The sequence below is a fragment of the Conger conger genome, chromosome 9 (assembly GCF_963514075.1).
Source record: "Conger conger chromosome 9, fConCon1.1, whole genome shotgun sequence".
Lineage (NCBI taxonomy): Eukaryota > Metazoa > Chordata > Actinopteri > Anguilliformes > Congridae > Conger > Conger conger.
In genome coordinates, this window is record NC_083768.1 from 19158272 (window position 1) to 19179730 (window position 21459).

Below are 21459 nucleotides of genomic sequence, written 5' to 3' on the forward strand. Positions count from 1 at the left end.
GATTGTTAGACAAAATTGTACCATTATACCGTTGATTTTAACCAGTGCTCCTGGACCATTTCATTCCATCTCTATTTCAAACATGCCAATGCTGTATCTGACCGAAATGTTAAATTCAGTGTTGCCAACTAATTTCAAGTTGCTACAGGCAGGCCGAAGTAGCTAAAAGTTGCTAAATGACGTTTTGATGTCATTGCGTTATGACATCATTACGTAAAAAATGGAGTTTGTCGAAAGCATGTTAATTATGCTGCAGTCAGCCAACAATGCAACAATTGTTGCTGCAACCTGTGCCTGGTTATTGAGCTGAGTCGTCACTACTGCTGAAGTCACTCTCAATGCACTTTTGCAGCTGTTGTTGTATCATTTTGAGGGAAAATGCATGCATTTTAGCATTTTAATCACTTTTCAAAAGTTGCAAAAAGTTCCAAAAAAAATTTTAAGTAGCTAAATTTGTTGCTAGATGCTTTAAAAAAAAAAGTTGCCAGGGTAGTCTGAAGTTGCTAAATCTAGCATTGAGTCTAGACATTCAGATCACTGGCCAACCTCATTATGCATGTTACGCTCCAACGCCCAATTGACGGCACAATATTATTCAGTGCACGCAGAATTCTATGCATGCACTATCCTCCTTAAGCGCCAGAAAAGTGTACAGAATGTACCTCTGTGGCCGGAACTGTAGGATACAAACGCGAGAGTCGAGGGGGAAATATTTCCCAGTCGTACCCGGAAGTATTCAGGGTGACATTTCTCACAATATGTACCGGCGTGATAGCATGCGTTGCTAATGTTACGTTGAAACACAGATTTAATCGTATCCACACATCATCATTATATCATTAAAGGTTATTCAGTTAGGATGGCAGCTTGGGGCTGCAGGCTATTGAGTCGGGGAGAATCGCTTTTAAGAGGAGCACGTTTTATTGTCAGTCGATCAGCACCAACAGCAGAAAGGTAAGTTAGCTAATGAGAGGGCTTGCGCGTTTACTATTTTAGTATTAATAGTATTATGCTTGCTACAAAACCAATGCGTTATATGTAAATTTACTGTCTTCCTGTTTAACCTGGAATACGTAATACTTATTTACCTAGATACCTAACTACGTTGGTTTTGATGTGAGGTCATACGTTTTTGCTAACTGACTATAGCTATCAGCCTGTTCCAGTGCAATCGGTAGATACGTATCTAGCGCCAACACGGGGAAAAAGCAAGTTATCGATCTAGGTAATTGGTTAACTAACACTATTTTTAATGTGGAAGTTATAACTATTGGGAGAATCTGTAAAACGCTACTCTTTGAACAGCTAATGACACGAGATGCGATACGTACATGCTTTCAACAGTTTGCATTTCGTAGTGGCACACAAAGAATTGTCATGAATATGTTATCGGGAAAAAATGCATTCCTTTTACATTACAGTTGAAGTAAGCTTGAATTTATTTTTAATCTATTTCATGGTTTTCTGGTTTAAAGCAGTGTGATTGGTGTCCAGTTTGTGCGGACAATCAAAAGCTCAACATGGTGGGATGAACATCTCTCAGAGGAGAATTCCTCCTTTCTGAGAGAACTCATTCCAGAGGAGTACAACAGCCAGACTGCAAGCAAGCTCAACCCCCTTAAAGATGAGCCATGGCCTAGGCACCAGTGGGAAAAAGGTAAACACAATTGTCTGCACAGTGTTTCTGGTTCAGGACAAACAACCTGGTATCGGTGAGGTGGTGCTTTTGTCCCCTGAGCAAAATAATTATAAACTATGTTAGCTTATCTGGAAGTAATGTCTGTTCAGCATAGATTTAGCAGTGATTCTGCTAAAGTGTTTCCTAAGTGATTCTTAGCAGTGCGTCATATTCCTCAAGAATGTATGTCTGTATGCCCAATCTTGTGTTCTGAACCTTATGTTAAACTGCTGATTCAACAGGAAATATCACTTTCATTTATTGTGGTAGCCAAGAGTACCACATTTCTTTGTTCAGTAGCATTTCTGAAACTCGGTAGCACTACATTAAAAAGAATAATGATAAACTATAAGTTTTAGATAGCCAGGCAGCTTCTTAGATTATGGCATGGGCCTGGGAACAGAATTTAATTATGGGTAACCTCACTGTTTACAATATGGTGCCATGTCTGTCTGTCAGGGAGTAGCAGAGTTGGTTTGGTGGCCTTGAAGCTGGGGATGATGCCCATCTGGACCAAATCTGCAGAAAGACAAGTGGTCACCATGCTCCAGGTGATGTGGACAAAGAGTAGAAAGGCTGTCTTAGCCAACATAACAAGTTGTTTTCAAGTACAGCATAAAATAGTTTTGACTTTTAGTTACCCCAATTTTGAAAGCCCGGTCACAACTGCTAGCTCATCCATTCAGTGAAGCATTCTGTCTTTGCTTTCTGTGATCGTGTACTAGGAAACATTTGGCTCTAAAGCCAGCTTCTGCACCTACTGCATACTCAGTACTCATACTCAGCATCACTGTGGTCAATTAAGCATCACCCAAGGGGACCTATTGGCCAGTCGCCATCAGCACAAATTCAGTCTAGGCCAGGGGTCAGCAACCCAGGTCCTGGAGAGCCGCAGGGTGTGCTGGTTTTTGTTTTCGCCTTAATACCAGCAACTGATTGAGACCCAAGAAACCAGGTGAGGCGAGTTAACTGTGTAATCCACTGCTTTAATCGATCAATTAAGTGCTGAGTAACGACAAAAGCCAGCACACCCTGCGGCTCTCCAGGACCAGGGTTGCCGACCCCTGGTCTAGGCCGTAGGGGGAACCACGGCACTATAGAATGTGCCTTGTGCATGTCAGCAAATGACCACTTTAATGTGCTTACATGCTCAAGGCTCATTTCGTAGTGCTGTGGATCTCCTGTTAGCCAGTCGGCACCGACACAAATTCAGTCTCGGTCATAGGAGGAACTACCGTGAGATTTGTGTTGAGCGTGTGAGCAAATGAAAGTGTTCTGGCTGGCTGTGAATGCAAATGGTGCAGAAGTGCTGTTGTGGAGTCGTTATGGGACAGCAGATGACCAATTCGTTTTTTTCACATGACCAAACAAAAATAGTTTCTGTTTGTGCCTGATTGATTATATGTTCTAAGTATAAAGAAATGGGATATCTTGTGTATGAATGATTGAAAATGTGTTGTGCACACGAGCAGAGGAAACTGTGCTGCGTGCCGATGATGGAAAACGTGTTCTGCACATAACCAGTTTAATATACTCTGCTCATGAGCTCGGGTCTGGATGAATGCATTTCTATTGTTTCTGCATTGTTTTGCAGGTGCTCGACTGCCATGTCATTAAATACCTGCCCAAAGAAGAATATGATGGGCGTGCTCCAGCTCTCATTGTAGGGGGCAAAAACGTGTCTCCATTTTATGTGAGTATTCAGGAAATAGGCTTGAGAATCCTAAAGGATATTATTGAAAAAAATGCACCCAGCATAGCTTTAGCCTTCTGCATTACACTGCTATTCTCCATTCATTTGAAGATTGGAAGCCATACAGGGTGTAATAAGGTTTTTTTGTGCAAGCTTCAGAGTACAATTTTCAGGAATCCACACTTGGCATCAGCACCCCCCACCTACACAATTTAACTTTTTTTTTTTTTAAGGCTTTTGCCAGGAGCAGCTGTTCTGTCAGATAAATTCAATGGTTTTTGAGAACTAGAATAAGATGGTAATGGATATTACGCGAAGAATCCATAAAAGCGTGTGAGGTGGGATGTCTTATGAGTATGAAATCTTAAGGCTTTTTTATTTTCAGAGCGGAATGCTATATTCTCAGGAAAAAAGCAATCTGAAAGCTTGATCTAAACAATCCAGACCCATGCCAGATGATTAATTTTGCCTCTCCTGCCCAGTCCTTGTCATCTCAGTCTTGAATATCATTACTGGAGTACCGCTTGTCACTGTGGGAGCCCCATTCTGACAAAAATGGCTTTGCTGTTGCTGTTCCTATGGATAATTCTACCCGCCTCTCTTGTCAATTTGAAAAAAACTGCGGCAGTTCAGCCAGAACGGCAGCTGTAGTTTTAGCAGTGAGAGATGCGATTGTCATACACAGTGCTTCATCACGCTATGCCCTCCCATTGGCTACAGCTGGGCTCCCAGCAGGCCTTTTGTGGTTGATTTGCCCAAACCATTGATTACCACAGCGAGAGGTGTTGGATGTGTCTGTGCAGAAGTGTTTTGGTTTGAGTGCGTTGATTTGACCCTTTTCAGAATGTTTGTAATTTGATAGATGAGAAAATATATGCTTTTTCATAGCTGACAAAAGGCTAAGACGTGTATTAAAGCATTAAGGCGAAAATAAATACAACAATTCTTTGTGTCACTGAACAGAGAGATTCTGAGCACATGGCGGCTGTCGAAGCCCAAGACTGCTGGGTAGTTTTCAAACAGCATTTAAGATGCATTTTGTGCTCACATTTGGCTGACCAGTTTTGTCTCAATAATGGACAACTTGTCATACTTTTTTCCTCAATAAAGGACAACCTCCTCTTTTACCCGATTCTCCCTAGGGGAAAGAACACGTTGAATCTCCTGATTTTTTGTGAGATTTACGGCAGGGTTGCTGTAATTAGCGATGTATTCCGCAGCGTGTTCCAAAGAGAGGTCATCAGCTGGGGCATTAGCCTCTTGCTGCTCCGCTGGTTGTCAGAGCTGTTTATTACTCGGGTTTTGAAGAGGGCGCACCTGCACACAGATGTCACGGCAGAGGGCATTCCCTCTATGGCTGTATCCAAGTGTTTCGTTCTCTGTGGTTTTCATCGTATTAATTTTTTTTTTTACGGGGCAAAGCATTCAGTACACCACTGGAGGTGCCGGCTGTAAGTGTTTAATCTGTGCCTTACTGTACGCTGACACGCACCTTGCGTCTTCCAAACGCAGAGGTCGGAAGAGGATATGGAGGTTTTCCGGAATGCTGGGGTCCCCCCAAAGCAGAAGATGACAACGTTTAAGGTGTCCGATAATGCCATCTTAAAACCAGGTAAGGCTGCTGTGGGACACGAGTATTTGCAGCATTCCGCTCTAGAGCTTGCTGGAATATTCCGCAGTCAAGCTGCCACAGTATTCTACTGCATTGGCCCTGTCATGCCAGTTAAAGATAACCCCATCTTTGCTTGTGTTACAGTAATGTGTGGAAGGTTGTATGGCTGAGATGAATGAATAAAGACTTGGTTGAGACTCTGGTTGTGATAGTTTTGTAACTTTGAACTCGACTCAATTTTGGCGTGTGGTTGCAGGCACTCCGCTCTACGCTGCCCACTTCCGCCCGGGCCAATACGTTGACATCACGGCCAGAACGTGAGTGAACACGCGTCTGTTTTTCACCTTCTTCATCTTTGTCTTTTGTTTGTTTGCATTTTCTGTGACCTGGTTCTATGGGCCATTTTAAAATGATTGCCAATTAATATTCATTAATAAAAAATTAATATTAATTATTATTATTATTTATTTGTTGAAATATAGAAGTAAAACTCCTCACAAATGTTGTAGTAGTTGTGTATATACAATCAGTGCCGTACAGTACAACAGTACAACAAGCAAAGCTCTTAGTTCGACTCCTGGTAATGCGTATGGAAAGGACATTATGTGCTCTAGTATTCCTTTTCCATGTATGATTCGCCCAACCCATGCCACCGTCAGTGTAAACTATGGTAACCTGTGGTGAAAGGCGAGCGCTATTCAGACAGAGGATGAAATGGGATTACATGGAAGGGCTGTTTACGAACAGGGCTTGAGTACAGTTGTTCTGCTCTTACATGCAGGAAGTGTGTAATTAGGTCTGCGTGTTCCTCCGCTCGCATCGCGTTTGCTGCGGTGGGGGGTGGGGGATGCTACTCCACGTCCTGGGAGGTGTGCGCGGCTAAGATTGCCTCCTTCCGAGTTACACCGTTCTGCTTCCACCGGAGCCCAGATGTGTAATTATTTCTCACCTTCGGGGGTACCGTGCGCCCCGTTTGTTTTTCTTGGGGCGGTGATTTTGAGACGGAACTCGTAATTAATTTAGAACCCTTATTATTTCAAAACGTGCTGTTAACCTGATTGCACTCAATTAGTGCAGGATGAGACGGCGCAGGACAGGATGCGACGCTAAGCTCTTGCAGCTCGTCAAGCCGTTATCGTCTTGATAAGCCTTGGCTAAGATTCCCCAGCGGCACTGCAGGCTTTTCTGTTGAAAACCGTGCTCTCTGCAATAAAGGATCTTTCCCTGATCTTACACGATTTGGCTTTTAAACCGTTTAAGGTGGTGAGATCCTTTGAAGTGGTGTGTGGTCAGGCTTTGACTGGTTTTGGTGTGTGTAAATAAATCTATAAATTCAATAAAACCATAAAAGCATATTGCAAAGATTCCTAAAAGAAGGCTGACATAATGGCATGGATGCTTATCTTCACCGTGTTTTGTTAACTGTCATATATGAGGTACAGCAACAGCCATGTGTGTAGATTCAGCGAGTACATTGCCATATTGAACTCATTATACAGTGTAGTTTGTATTTATTTGGACAGACTTCTGATTAGTCGGGTATATGCAGTTTTTGATTGGGCTACTCTACAAGAGGCAAACAACTTGTTAGCTGCAAAAACAGGATAACCAGGTTCCAATTTCCTAAGAAGTACATAAAATAGCCTGCACAGTTCTGGAAAAATGTCTTGTGGATAGATGAGACCAAGATTGACTTTGTATCAGAGTGATGGCAAGAGCAAAGTTTGGAGGCTAAAAGGAACTGTCCAACAATCTAAGCACCCCTCACCTGTGAAACATGGTGGTGGGGCTGTTATAATGTGGGCATGTATAGCTGCTGCAGTTGCTGGCTTCCTTCATTGGTAATGTGACTGCTGATAGCAGCAGCAGAATGAAACAAATTAATACACTTGACTATCGTAAATCCTCAAATTGTGTCCGGGGTCTTTTATTTACTTAGGCTGCACAAAGCACAGGCCTTTATTTGGGGCAGGCTTGTATTCGAGGCAGGCCTTTATTTCTTATTAGGCTTCTGGTGTAGAATTTTATTCTTAGAAATAAAGTAAAAGGCTACACTTAAAGTGGGCCAACACTGTTCAACACTTCCTGTAACCGTTCAGAAATCAATTAGTGTAGGCTAATCAGGAAACACCGTTTGGTAAGTCATAGTGTCAGTCTTAACAGACTTAGTTTATTGCAAATATTCTCAAACACAATAAATCACATGAGAGTCCAGAATCCATAAAATAACAATTTGCCAGACACGCCTTCATGAACAATAACAAATTAGCGTAGATAACAGCAAGTTAAGGATCTTTTTTTCTTAAAGTGCGTTTTATTGTGAGACATGCGTTTCGTTTGGAGCAGCATACCTATCAAAAGATTTTCGCTTTGGTTTGGGATTTCATTTACTTTTGGACTGTTTGATTCTATTGCTAAATGTTGGGACTGATGGGCACTGAAATCTGGGGCGTATCTGATGGTTCACTGTTAAGTTTTATGTAGTTGAAAGAGTGTCTGGATTTCCACCCATCTGTTTATTGCGAGTCAAGGCAGCCGCTTTCATTCATTCATTGAATGTGCGCTGTGCTGTAAATACATGCAAACCTTATTGCGTAGCCAAGTAGCCTAAATTGAGTTAATTTTTAATTTTGCCTGATTTACTTTTTATTAAATTCGTAGGCTGGAATGCCTCGCGGCAACAATTGTGTTTAAATGTATACTGCTTCAGCCTTTGGCAAGCTACTCAGAAGGGGGCGGCAAGCGACTGGTAGCTTGAGAGCAACGTGTTGGAGACCCATGGTGTAGGACAACGACTTTTCATTGGCAACAGTATTAAACCAACCAACGATATAAAATATTAAGAAGAGCTCTTTTATTTCATTGAGTTAAATCGAAACAATGTCTTCTAGTGCTCATGGACTGATAGCCCTACTGGTAGGCAATATTACCCCGGCTTGTATTTTGGGGCCGGCCTTTATTTGTCCGAATCGCCTGGCTTCAAATAGAATCCACAATTTGAGGATTTACTGTAATCAGAAACGCCTGATAAGCCAACTTTAGCTTTTGGTCCCCTAAAATGCAGGGACTATGTATAAAATAGGATGTAATTCCTACACATATCACCCAATATGGATGGAAATGCCCTCACATTAACGCTGATAGTGTGCACTTTAACAACATTTCATTTCAAATCAAATGTGCTGGAGTACGGAGCCATAAGAACAGAAATTCTGTCACTGTCCGAATATTTATTGACTGCATTGTACTTAAATTACAAATATCCTGGCACAGCAATAGTTGAGGTGAATATAAAATATAGTCATGGTTGTTCTATAAGTGATGCTAATTATCACCTTTCTGAAAGAAAAGAAAAGCTGCTAGCGTGACTTAAATACAAGTACAATGTTCTGTACACAAATGCATTGCTCGGTGTTAAACTCTGTACGAAAGTGCTGAACTCAAAGGGAGATTTTTGAAGTAATTGCAGGCAAGCAGAGGAACTCAAGGCCTTTGACGCGTGGGTATTATGTGTATGAATCCTCTCAGTGTGTTTTGAATGCTTCAAGGCTTCTTTTTTAAATGTATAACTGTTTGAAATCCCAACTGGGTCTCCATCAAAATTCACCCAGGATTCAGCCATTTTACAGGGTTATGTTTGCAGTATTCCACATACTTCCTTTAGGCAGTCTTTGTGTAATAAAATGAATAACACTGAATTTTAGACATGGTGTCATGCATAGTTGAACTACATTCTACTGTAATTAAATGGCAAGTTTCCTCCAACCAACATCTCTTTTTACTTTGGTGAAATTGATTTTAGTCAACATAAGCACACCAATGTACAGAAAAGGGACTCGGTGGTCTCATTGGCTGAACAATTATTTAATTTAAGCAAGCGAATCAGAGTCATCATCATCATCATCACAGTTTTCTATAAGGAACCCATAAGAAAAGCCATCAGCGGTTAGGAGGCTTTAGACTTCGGCTTTAGCGAGTAATTGTTTTTGCCCAACTGAAAAAAAAAAACAGAACAGAACCCTGTGCCCTGATCCTAATCCCCAGAGGTGCTGGAGAGAGGGGAGAAAGGAGCGCGTTCTTGGCCTGTCCCCGCTGACTCTTTGGCGAGGCACATCCGCTCCGTCACATTGTCCCACGCACGGGCCCTCTGAGCAGGTCACCCCTCCCAGCTCCCACCACTGGCTTGTTAGGAACGAGTGCCACCTCTGCGCGCTCTCTCTCTCTCTCTCTCTCTCTCTCCTCCCTCACTCCCTCACTAATAGCAGGAGGTCAAGCGATTAGTCAAACAGAGAGCATGCTGGGTATTCCGGAATGATTAAACCACCGCTGCCAAGGAACGGTAATAAAAATAAAGGAGCGAGATGGTATATAACTTCTTTTTTTATATAAATGACATTCCTTAGGAATTATAGGAAGTGAAGACAAATTCACGTTTTTACACGGCTCACACAGTATTATTTGCGATGGGAGTCTTCATTTTGTTCGGTGCTTTCAGGACCTGAGGCTGAATTGCAGCAGGCACTGCAGAAATTAGGGTTAAGCAATGGCAGTGGTTTAGAAGGTAAGCCTTTTTCTGTGGTAGGACCTGTTTCATAGTGCACTGGCTGCACGGTTCAGTTTAACAGATTTACTGACTGTCACGCTGCAGTCCATTTACATTCTACATGCACATACTCACACACACCCTGCAGTATATCTCATTCACACACACGTTAGGTGCCATCACACACACATTCATACACCGTGAAAGCCCTGCTGTCCAACACACACACTCACTCTCATGCCAACACAAACCATACCATCTTCCTCTTTCTTTCTATGTTTCCTTGCAATACAGCTTTAAAAATGGGTTTGTAAAAAGGGCTGTGCTATGTTCGCCCTCTTCTCATCACTGGAGGGCACAACAAGGAGCCTACCTCATCATCTCTCTCATTAAAAATGCCTTTTGTTATTTCCTGTTGACGTCTAGATTGCTTGTTCTTTGGTTGCTTTGTTTCTCTAGATTGTTCCGGGCATTTTTAGGGCCATTAAAAATGTGCAGCCTCATTTGTGTCGTTTACAAGTTGTACGGTCGGTTGTATCGTTTTGAAGAGGTGTTCAATCACTTCATGTTTCCTTGGGAGGTTTGAAGACCATTCAATGCATATTTCATAAAGATAGCCGACCTCTGCTTTCTGCTAGGGTAAGATCATAAGATGGCTTGTTATAGGCTGAAATTGGCTCATAAAATGGGCCATGTTTATTTAGGTTCCTAGTGGAGATGCAGGGTGAAACATTGTCACATCTACAGAGGTAGGTTATCATTTCAAGGAATTCTTTAAGCATTTGGATTCATCATTTTGTCAACACGCTGCACGTTAGGAGGTGCCTAATGTAAGCACTGAAATATGAGCCTCATAGGTCTGTGATGCTGTGGCCTTATATCTCATATTGCTTCTGCCAGGGGATCTAGCTGCCTTTTTTCTGAAAAGGTCATCTTAGAAAGCCAGGTTTTACCTTCATGCAACACCTAACTGCCCTGTTCCTGATGTTGAAGTGGTGATTACCTGATCAAAATAATGGCAAAGGATTAAGAAAGTTTTTCTTTTCTTTTAAATCCATATTTGTTTGTTTTTCCTCCCCTCTCAGAATCGGCAAGGGCTTTCAAGGTGTCATGAAGAAGCACGGGTTCAAAGGCCAGCCCGCGTCTCACGGGCAGACCAAGACCCACAGAAGGCCGGGGGCTTCAGGCCCCGGGGGGGTGAGTGCACAGTCTGGGGCGGTCAAAGGGCGCCAATGTCACCTCTGAGGACTGGAGAGCTGAGCGAGCTGAGAATGTGCCGGAAACATCTGCTCATTTATCTCCCTGACAACGTGTAACCATGGCAACAAATTTACTCGTCCGCAAAAAGTCAGGCATCCGCACTCCACCATAAATGCGCGCATGCTGGCAGTCTTCCGGAGCTTTCCGAATAACGCTCTTCAGGAAACGTCAACTGTTGAGGCCACATCAATGAAGACACACTCTTTTGAGGAACTGCCTTCCATGTCATGTATATACTTGTCATATATGACCTGTAGAAACGGAGCTTTATTTCAGGTGTGGGCTGCTTGGAGAAAATCGCTTCATGTTCAGTTTCGCCCCGGGCCAATTCCAAGCTTTTCATTGTTTTGCCTGCAGCTGTTTGTATCCAAACATTCCAAGTCCCTGAATGAAATCTCATTAACATTTGAATATTTGAAACAAATGAAGCCAAAATTAGATCTGTTATTTCTGTCCCTAGTTTCTTCCTGTCAGAGAGACTACAGGGGCCAGTTTGCCCTTTACCGGTCTCAGGGAGCCTCACTTTTGAAATTGGGTCTTGGTTCTGTCTTGGGATTACCTTGGGAGACAAGCTGTGGTTTAACTTTTAAAATTAAGGTAGTTTAATTTTTTTTTGGATTAGTGGATGACTTGAAATTTAAAACATTTCTTAATTTTAATCTGGTTGTTAGTTGTACATTTTGATAAAGGCTGATCCAACGGGTTGCTCTGCCTATCAAATTCAGCAAATGAATTGATAATTGATATCTGATAATAATTAACAAAATAAATGAAATGCATATATTTTATGTGTTGGGTAAGTGAGTTGTTTTTACTCCATGTACTTGTGTTTGGTTTTGGAAATTAAACATATTTTACTTCCCCGACTATCCTCTCAACCTTCCCAAATTGAAAGTAGTCTTAATCAAGCAATCAAAACGGCAGCAATGAATATTCATAGCATCCAACAGGCGTGGTCACCATGCCGTATACCAGATCAAGGATGTACACAATTGAACCGTTATGAAATAGAAATAAATGAGTACATTCTCTCTCTGGCCTTGCTGGTCCAAATGGCAGAATACACATTCAGAGGATGGTATCTATTACTGAGAACAGTTTCTTTTGAAACAATGCCTTTTAAATGCGATTACAAACCACTTGCATGTTTAGTGGTGGCATTATCTGAAACGGCCTTTATAAATTAGGTTTTCTTACCGTTATTGTTTTTAAGATTGATGCTTCCTCTTGCATCCCCAACATGAAAAATGAAAAAGAAAGTTTTATTTGTCTTTGAGTGATGAATTGTTTAAGGTTGATAAACGTCGAAGATCTGGCTCATTCGTACTGTGTTTTATGCTTGTGAGGGTATGTGTTATGTGCGCTTGTGTGGGTATGTGTTTATGTGTGCTTGTGTGGGTGTGTTTATGTGTGGGTGTGTGGGTATGTGTTTATGTGCTCTTGCGTGGGTGTGGGGGTTTGTGATTATGTGCACTTGTGTGGGTATGTGTTTATGTGTGCTTGTGTGGGTATGTGTTTGTGTGCTTGTGTGGGTATGTGTTTATGTGTGCTTATGTGGGTGTGTGGGTATGTGTTTATGTGGGTGCGTGGGTATGTGTTTATGTGCTCTTGAGTGGGTGTGTGGGTTTGTGTTTATGTGCGCCTGTGTGGGTGTGTGGGTATGTGTGCTTGCGTGGGTATGTGTTTATCTGTGCTTGTGTGGGTGTGTGGGTATGTGTTTATGTGCGCTTGTGTGAGTGTGTGGGTATGTGTTTATGTGGTCTTGCGTGGGTGTGGGGGTTTGTGTTTATGTGCGCTTGTGTGGGTATGTGTTTATGTGTGCTTGTGTGGGTATGTGTTTATATGTGCTTATGTGGGTGTGTGGGTATGTGTTTATGTGGGTGTGTGGGTATGTGTTTATGTTGGTGTGTGGGTATGTGTTTATGTGCTCTTGAGTGGGTGTGTGGGTTTGTGTTTATGTGCGCCTGTGTGGGTGTGTGGGTATGTGTGCTTGCGTGGGTATGTGTTTATCTGTGCTTGTGTGGGTATGTGTTTATGTGCGCTTGTGTGAGTGTGTGGGTATGTGTTTATGTGTGCTTGCGTGGGTGTGTGGGTATGTGTTTATGTGTTCTTGTGTGGGTATGTGTTTATGTGTGCTTATGTGGGTGTGTGGGTATGTGTGTTTGTGGGTGTGTGGGTATTTGTTTATGTGCTCTTGCGTGGGTGTGTGGGTATTTGTTTATGTGCTCTTGCGTGGGTGTGTGGGTATTTGTTTATGTGCTCTTCCGTGGGTGTGTGGGTATGTGTTTATGTGTGCTTATCTGGGTGTGTGGGTATGTGTTTATGTGCGCGTGTGGGTGTCTGGGTATGTGTTTATGGACGCCTGTGTGGGTGTGTGTTTACGTGCTCCCATGTGGTAAATATTTAGTTGTTCAGCAGAGCGGCATGGGGTGTGTGTGAATAACGCAGGGCTGGCTGTCTCTTGCAGGATCCAGCCAAAGTCTGGAAGGGGAAGAAGATGCCGGGTCGGATGGGGAATGTTTTCAGCACCACCCACGGGCTGAAGGTACGGGAGCGTAAACGCTTCAGCACCGCCATGAAAAAACCACATCGATAGAGCTCCTGCCTCCAACGTCTGCACGCCACAGGCAGCAATGTAGCTCTGTGCAGAAAGGATGTACAAAACGAATGTACAGTGTGTTTCACTGTCATACAAATGCCCAGAACATAATACAAGACCCTGCTCGACAACATTAGGCAAACTCACAATTAGGCAATACGGCATTTGCACATCTCAGCCATTTGTATTATATCTTTGTGATTAATATACAGTGTACTACGGGCCAGATTTAAATACATAAAACTCCCAGCACTAAATACTGCCTGATGAGGGTATGTTGATGCGATTGCAGTTTGCCTGAAATTAACGTTGTATTTACTGAGGCTAGAGCTAATTACACAATCGGCGCATTGGATCTTGTGAATGAAGCAGAATTGCGAATGCAAAGTTAAAAACTCCTACCACTTAAGTGCACTTCCAGCTCTACAGTGAGCGCAGGTCGAAATGCGTACTGTGGGGGTAATTGTCGATTGACTTAATCCAGATGCAAGGTGCAATGTTGGAAGGCGCTTGAGTATTGCCGGGATGGAATGGGAATGTTATCTGGGAAGTTTAAGGTCATTTTCTATTTCTCCCAGAAGAGTAATTATTTCCATGGCTGGGTGTTTGTCACAGAAGACAGAATCCATGAGTTTCCTAGAATTTCCTAGTTTTTACTGCATTAGTTTTTTGACAAACACGATTACATGCACAAAGCTTATCAATGTATTTATTCATATTATTTACTATCGGCAATTGCCAAGTGACCTTTTGGAACTTTATGCACTTGTTACTGTTGCTACAGTTGAGCATGTTATTTCAAACCATTTCCCACTACTGTGGCCGTTATTGGTTAATTTAATACATTTATATTTTTAAGCACGTGATTTCTGCCTCTTTTCAGTTTTTCCTGATTTTGAACAACTTCATGAATAAGTTTGCTGAGGCTTCTTCGTAACTTTAGCCAATATGTTCTATTACAAATAGCAAGCCATAATTATCGCTAGGCTGCATTAATTCCTATTAATAATCTTCATTTATGCCTGCTCTTTAGAGGTGGAGACATTTTACACACCAACAGAATACATAGTCTGCAACACTTATAATGACTTTGCCTGCTATTTGAACAATCCTCCCTTAAGTACATATCTCCTAGATGACATACATATTGAGGTTCCCTGTGTGGCTTTTTGATACACAAGGCGCATGTTTCTAGGGCAGAATGCTTCATACCTACGTGTGAAAATCTTCGCAATGGGCTTAGTAAATCAGGCCCTATGTACACTTTATGAAGTAGACCTGTACACCAGCTTGTTAATGCAAATATTTAATCAGCCAATCATGTGGCTGCAACTAAATGCGTAAAAGCATGCAGATGTGGTCAAGAGGTTCAGCTGTTGTTCAGACCAATTGTCAGAAAATGGAAATATTGTCACAAGTAACAGTCTCTGGAGTTTGCAGAGAATGGTGTGAAAAACAAAAAACATCCAGTGAGCAGCACTTCTGTGGGCAAAAACACATTGTTAATGAGGCCTAGACTGAGAGGAAGGTGACAGTAATGCAAATAACCATGCATTGCAACAGTGGTATGTAGAAGAGAATCTCTGAGCACACAATGTGTCAAACCAAAGTGGACAGGCAGTTGAGTAATTGGCTATCACTGATACCTTATTGTGACGTGAGCTCATTTTCATTTCCTCAAGCTCACATAGTTCATTGCATAAGTCATTGACTTGGATACCGAAGTCTGAAGACAAAACTCCAGTGTCATTAAAAGCTATGTATAATGCCTTTTCATAATGAATCAAGCTATTCGGTTTGGTTACTGCCACTACATAAATAAGTAGGCACATCCAGAACTGAATGAAGTGAATTTTTCATTGAAGGATTTGGGCTTTGACTGGGAGGTTGAGTTAGGCTCAGCTATACCATTTAGGGCATTACCGAACCTGAATATGGTTCGGTGACAGTATTCAGGACAGTATTCACCTGATAATAATTTAATCATGGAAGGCTATCCAGCTATAGAAATGGATAAAAAAAGTGACAATGTTAGTCTATAACATGGCTCAGTATGTGTGTCTGCATCATTGTGTTTGTGTATTTTTCTTTGTCTGTGTGTCTTGTGTGGGTGGGTTACAGTGAATGTTTTGTTTTTAAATATTCCCACCAGGTTTGGAGAGTCAATACCAAACATAACGTGATTTATGTGAGCGGTTCAGTTCCCGGGCACAGGAACTGCTTAGTCAAGGTAAGACTCTGTTCCATTACACACTCGCGGTCCAGCATTCTCGCATCGAGCACCTGGAGCACTGTGCAATTGTAGAATATCTCCCCAAAGAAATGACAACAGAGCGGGTCACCTTGTCAATGCCCATTAATAATCATCCATCATGCATTATTCACCGTCCTTGGCACTTTACATTCAATGTTCAAACGCCTCATGGGTAAATATTGAGCTGTTAACATTATGCAGGGGCATTGGACTGAATTTAAATCTAAATTACATTATAACAGAGCTGCTGCCTCTTAATCATACCCGATTATTTCTCGGCCAGGTGATAAATATGACACTGTTCAGTACGTCTCCTGCAGGTTTTTTTTTTTTATTACTGATTAAAGTTAAATTTCTCGTATGAATACAAGGACCGTCTAATTGCCACCTTACGCTGAAGTAGTCGCTCAACATTCTCATTGTTGGTTGATGTCATACCGTCCTTTCCTCTCTCATTGGTCAGCTTGTTTCTGTTTGACCTTGTCTTGACCTCTGCATTTTATGACAGCAAATCCTGCACACAAAAAAAAAAGGATTTGAGTCTTATTATGAGACTTAAAATCTTACTTCTTTTTCTTTTTTTGCTAAATGAGGCAATATTTCTGCCATTGAGGTAAGACTTTTCACTCATTTTCGGATTTGCCAATAGGGTATGCAAATTTCACTTGTCAAGCAAACGGTACCATAAAACAAGTATTTTCTACTTGAGACAAAAAAAAAAAAAAGCTTAAGTCTTATTATTAACTAAAATAAACTAAACTAAAATGCCTATTAAGACATACATTTTCTGCAGGGTGTGACACGTCTGAGCATGTAGCATTGTGTCGAGCCTGGTCTTCAATGATTCAAAGGTCTTCTACTGAATAGCCAGGCAAAAAACCCTTGAAACAGTGTCTGATAAGTGCTTCATATTTTTGTTTTGCTTGCAAATAGCCATCAAAGATGGATAGAAAATTAATTGAAACAAGGTCTGTGTTAGCATTTTAATTACAAAAAATTGTTTACATTTAATATTGTGTAACCACCTTTGAGTTATGGTACTTAATCATTTTTGTTATATTTTCTTATTCAGCTGATGCTCTAATCCAAATATTGATATATATCGATTGAGTATGTATCTTGGCCTCCATCACAAATTACATTTTAATCTTGTAAATTAAATTGGGGGCGACGTTGGCTCAGGCGGTCAGAGCAGTTGTCTGGCAGGCAGAGGGTTGCCAGTTCAATTCCCACCCTGGGTGCGTCAAAGTGTCCCTGAGCAAGACACCTAACCCCCAAATGCTCCTGACGAGCTGGTTGGTGCCTTGCATAGCAGCCAATCGCCGTTGGTGTGTGAGTGTCTGTATGAATGGGTGAATGAGAAGCATCAATTGTACAGCGCTTTGGATAAAGGCGCTATATAAATGTCAGCCATTTACCATTTAAATTCAAAGAGCACACATTGTAAGACAGTGCCATCCTAAATCAACTGCATTTGTCATATTTTCAAGTGAAAGTATTACATACTTAAGTCTGGCAGTATGAAGCCATGTGTCTCGACTGATCGATTTATCTGGCAGGCCTGTTTCTGAGTCTTTTTCCCTGTCTGTGTGTCCTGCACACCAACTGTTTCCAGGCACAGCCCCTTTTAGTTTTTGTGGCCTGCAGGAAATGTGTGATGTCATAGAGTAGTTTCTTGAAAGTAATTTTGGTGCAGGAGTCAAAGCTAATCTACTGGGCCAGCTGTATCATCTTGCCCTCTGCTCCTCCCTGGTAGGCCCAATCTGCCCCCCAGGTGTGGATGTCAAGGGTAACACCTTCACAGCAGAGGGCGAAGACTGAAGGCTACTCTTCTCCAGTGGGGTGTTTTTTTTCGTTTGTATGTTGTGGATGCGTGGTTTATTTCTCCGGTGCGTTGGTATGAGAGCTCTCCTCACCTCATCACCTGGTAATAAGATGAACACGGCGTGCGTTCCGCCGCTCTCAGCGTCCCGATTTAGACCGCCCCGCCGCGGCACTTTTATGCCCGCCTCAGCGATTTTGAAGGACTTTGTCGCACGCATCATCGACCAGCGTCGGCGGGAAGCGATCGGAGGAGTCGCAAGCTCGTACACCCGTGTACCGTTACGGCCGAGCGGACCGCGGATGATCATCGTTTCCGTTTGAAGTCATCAGAGCGCTGAGTCAGGGCCCTGCTGAGATTGCAGTGTTTATTTCAGGGCTTGGATAACCGTCTGGTTCTTTCTTGTCCTGAAGAGATGGGGTGGCGAGGGCCAAATTTGCAAAATATATTCGCTTTCACGCTTTTTTTTTTGTTGCTTTAAACACCGTGGGACTAGTTTAACCCGCGAACCGTCATGTTTGAGGCTCTGCTGATGCTCTGTAAATGAGCCGTCGCTGTTGTCTAGCAAAGTCGAGTGAATGAATAATTGTCCCTGAACACCATTTCCGGATCTTGACTCTAGAGCAGAGGTCTTTGATGCCTTTCACTTGAGGACTGAGGTTGACTCTTTTCCTACTAAATAAAGAAAAAGTGCAGCTTTGCAACACAATATTAATTTACAACACAGTATTAACTCTTATCTCCAAGTCTTTTCCATAGCACTTCAGGACCATAAAGATTGAAATGGTTGAAATGGATAGCCTGTATTATCCCTGATACAGTGGGCCTTTCTTTTGCAGGACTAAATAGAGACCGTTTGTTATTGTTTCTCTCGTCCTACACTGGTGCCCGTGGTGTGGCTTGATGGCTTGATTACATTATTCCCTCGCACTGCCCCTTTACTGGCTTAGCATCACAAAAATGCAGATTTCTTAGTGAAACAAGATGAGATGAAAAACATACCCGAAGGCATTCCCTATTATTGATCTCCAACCATTAATATTCCTTTCAAATGAAGCCGACCTTATTCAGTCCGTAAGTAAGCAGGCAAAGTGAACTTCAGAGGTGATTAATTTCGAACTTCAAAGCCGACTTGGAGGCTGAGCCTTTGTGTGAGTCTGAATCAGACGGCTGAATTAAGCCCAGGTTTCAGTCGGTTAAGCTCCACTCCAGGATACTATATTGCGGGGACTTGTGACCGCACTGGAACAAACCGGTTTTGGCCGATTCTCTGAGTAAGCCTTCCCTCTGCTGTAATGCTGCTTCAGAAAGCTGGCGGATATTAGGTGCCGCGGTAATGCTGGGCACGTTTCTCCGTCTCGGAATCGGTCTGTAATCCCCACTCGCTCGCGCCTTCCAGTGGACCCCCAGATGGCTATCCGTGGCACCCCCCTCCTGGTAAACGCCTGACAGGGTTATGGCAGACATTGTGTGGATAAGCACTAATGGAATATGTCCATTCTTCTTGCGTGAATCGGGAACAATAACAAGCAAGGATTATGATGGGAGATTAAATGACACTGTTTTTTCATCCATTTTTGAGGTTCATATAAGGATTCTGTGAGGAGCACTTTGTTTACAAAAGGCTCTAGTCCTCTGAATTGTATCGTGTCATGGTAAATAACAGGGATGTCAACGCTACCATCCTGGATAGCTATAGTGTCTGCAGGTTTCAGTGGTTTTCATTCAACTAGCTGATTTAGACCTTGGAGACCCTGTTTGTGCACTCAAGCCAATCAGTGACTTAGAGGAAGCGCACAAGTGCAAAAATAGACAGAAAAACTAGCAGACACTGCAGTTTGTTAGTTTTTATGTCCCTGGTATACTTGACCCTTGGCACAACTCTGGTCCTCATGTTGACAAACGCCGATAATATACTCCAAAGGCAATCAGCTGAAACGCTGACTGTCCAATTACTTTTGGTCCCCTAAAATGGGAGGACTATGTGTAAAAGGGATGCAATTCCTACACGGGTCACCCGATATGGATGTATATACCCTCAAAGTAAAGGTGACAATCTGCACTTTAACCTCATTTAACAATAGTCATGGTTTCATTTCAAATCTGATGTGCTGTAGTACAGAGCGAAAAGGAACAGAAATCGGAACAGAAATACTTACAGACTGCACTGTCTTATTGATTGATTGACACATTTGCATGCTTTGTCAGCTTCAAACTTTTCATTTTAATATATTTAGTTTGTCAAGTTGATTTATATTAATACATTCTGCTGTCAATTTTCACTCTACCAACTACAATACCAATACTAAAATGCTGTAATAGAAATGCCTTTTTATTCAGTTTTTTCTGTCTGTGTGTGTGTGTGTGTGTGTGTGTGTGTGTGTGTGTGTGTGTGTGTGTGTGTGTGTGTGTGTGTGTGTGTGTGTGTGTGTGTGTGTGTGTGTGTATTTTGATTTGTGCTTATTCCATCCACTTTTGAACTTGTCAGGAAATGTGCAGATTGTCAAGTAATGAAAGGTAGCACCTGGTGAGCCCGGGATTGAAAATATTCTTGAAAAAATATTTTTTAAATGACTAATATGTAAAATACAGGTGCTGCTAGACATCTTTTACAGGCTGTCTGAAATAAGCTGCAAGGCTGCTTTGCACTTACAATCAGCAGTCGGTTGCACCTTATATGTTACAATAAAAAATATTTGTCATTTGACTGGTCCTCGCTTTTGCTTTGATAAGAAGTCACCTTATATGTGTTGTGAAAAGCATTCGAGTTTGGACTAGTTTAAACGCAGCCCCCAGGTTGCGATATTGTTCGTGTTATTCCTGCTGTGTCAGGTATGAGTGCAGTTCACACATTTATGCCTCCCGTGTTGTTCTGATGTTGTCGGGACGTTCGGATAACGTTGCTGCGATGTTCGTGTTGCTCGCTCACAGGTGAGAGACACCATTCTGCGCAAACACTTGGAGGCCATACAGAATCCCCCGTTCCCCACCTTCTTCGCCGACGGGGATGAAGAGCTCCCTGAGGACCTGTACGACGAGGACCTGTTCCAATTTGGGGAGCCCTCAGTCTCCTTGGCCTGAAAACTCGGCCGGCGTCTGGGACATGCAGACCATGTGACACCCGCATATCCTCTACTCGTCTTTGGCCCCTCGTCGCTATGGCGACCCACTTTTTAAATACAAAGACAAGGCTGTGAGCATGAGGACAGAGAACACGTAAAGTAGATTTCTGAGGAAGTTCTGTGCTCTTTGAAGTTACTGAAATACAATCCAAGCTTCATCTGGCATAGCTATTCACACAACAGAAGGACACCATGTATGTTTATTTATAAAGCAGAATGGTCATTAAAGTTGACGTATTTTGTGTCCGAGACTGTTTGTACATCAGAGTGATAACATTTCAGAAGCCTGTATGTAAAAATAATGTGTTAAAAGCCCAATTCACAAAGTGTGCTGACACCTGTCATGTTTGTAAAAAAAATAAAATTGCATGGTATGAATAAGCCATTAAGTCAATCTCATGTCATCTTTAATCTATGAAACAAAAATCTCTGCCTATGAAAGAAATTTGTCCATTACATTCTGGCTGGCTTTGCTGAAAGCCGCTGATATTAAGAAGTTTTGTGTTGTGAATAAAAATCAGGCAGTACAGAGAACTGGTACAGGGTCTTCAGAAGCAAGTTAGAAGTGGAAGCAGTTGAAACGAGGGTGTTCGATTCTCAGAAGACTTGTGGGTTCCAGGCCCAAGAGGGCCACTGCTACACTGCCCTCGAGAGAGGCATGTTTTCTAAAAATGTGTTGCTGCCGGTGGGGAGTTCCGTTACCCTTCCCCGAAATCAAACCCGATTGTATAATTCATCGGGACGTCTCCGGCATGAGCCTTCTTAATGAGGCAGTGATCTGGAGCAGCGCGGCAGCCGCGCTGACAGGAAGCCTCATATTGACTGGGAACAGTTTGACAGAGAGCCCCCCTGAACTGCCTGCCTGTCTGCCTAATG

The 21459-nt window shown here is 42.4% G+C and overlaps 1 protein-coding gene across 1 annotated transcript; it reads left to right on the top strand.

The window, feature by feature from the left end:
• Window positions 1-708: 708 nt before the first annotated feature.
• mrpl3 (mitochondrial ribosomal protein L3) lies at window positions 709-20972 on the top strand. Its single transcript, XM_061255203.1, has 10 exons — window positions 709-954; window positions 1476-1657; window positions 2138-2229; window positions 3273-3371; window positions 4884-4983; window positions 5240-5300; window positions 10612-10723; window positions 13254-13331; window positions 15538-15615; window positions 20393-20972. Exons 1-10 carry the CDS (start codon window positions 860-862, stop codon window positions 20540-20542), a joined length of 1047 nt encoding a protein of 348 aa, XP_061111187.1. The 5' UTR covers window positions 709-859; the 3' UTR covers window positions 20543-20972.
• Window positions 20973-21459: the final 487 nt, after the last annotated feature.

Bases quoted from the DNA above. Each gene is read 5' to 3' on its own strand.
- mrpl3 (XM_061255203.1), top strand. From the start codon at position 860: ATGGCAGCTTGGGGCTGCAGGCTATTGAGTCGGGGAGAATCGCTTTTA. The intron at 2,230-3,272 runs GTGATGTGGACA...ATTGTTTTGCAG, and splicing joins AAGTGGTCACCATGCTCCAG to GTGCTCGACTGCCATGTCAT. The intron at 5,301-10,611 runs GTGAGTGAACAC...CTCCCCTCTCAG, and splicing joins GTTGACATCACGGCCAGAAC to AATCGGCAAGGGCTTTCAAG.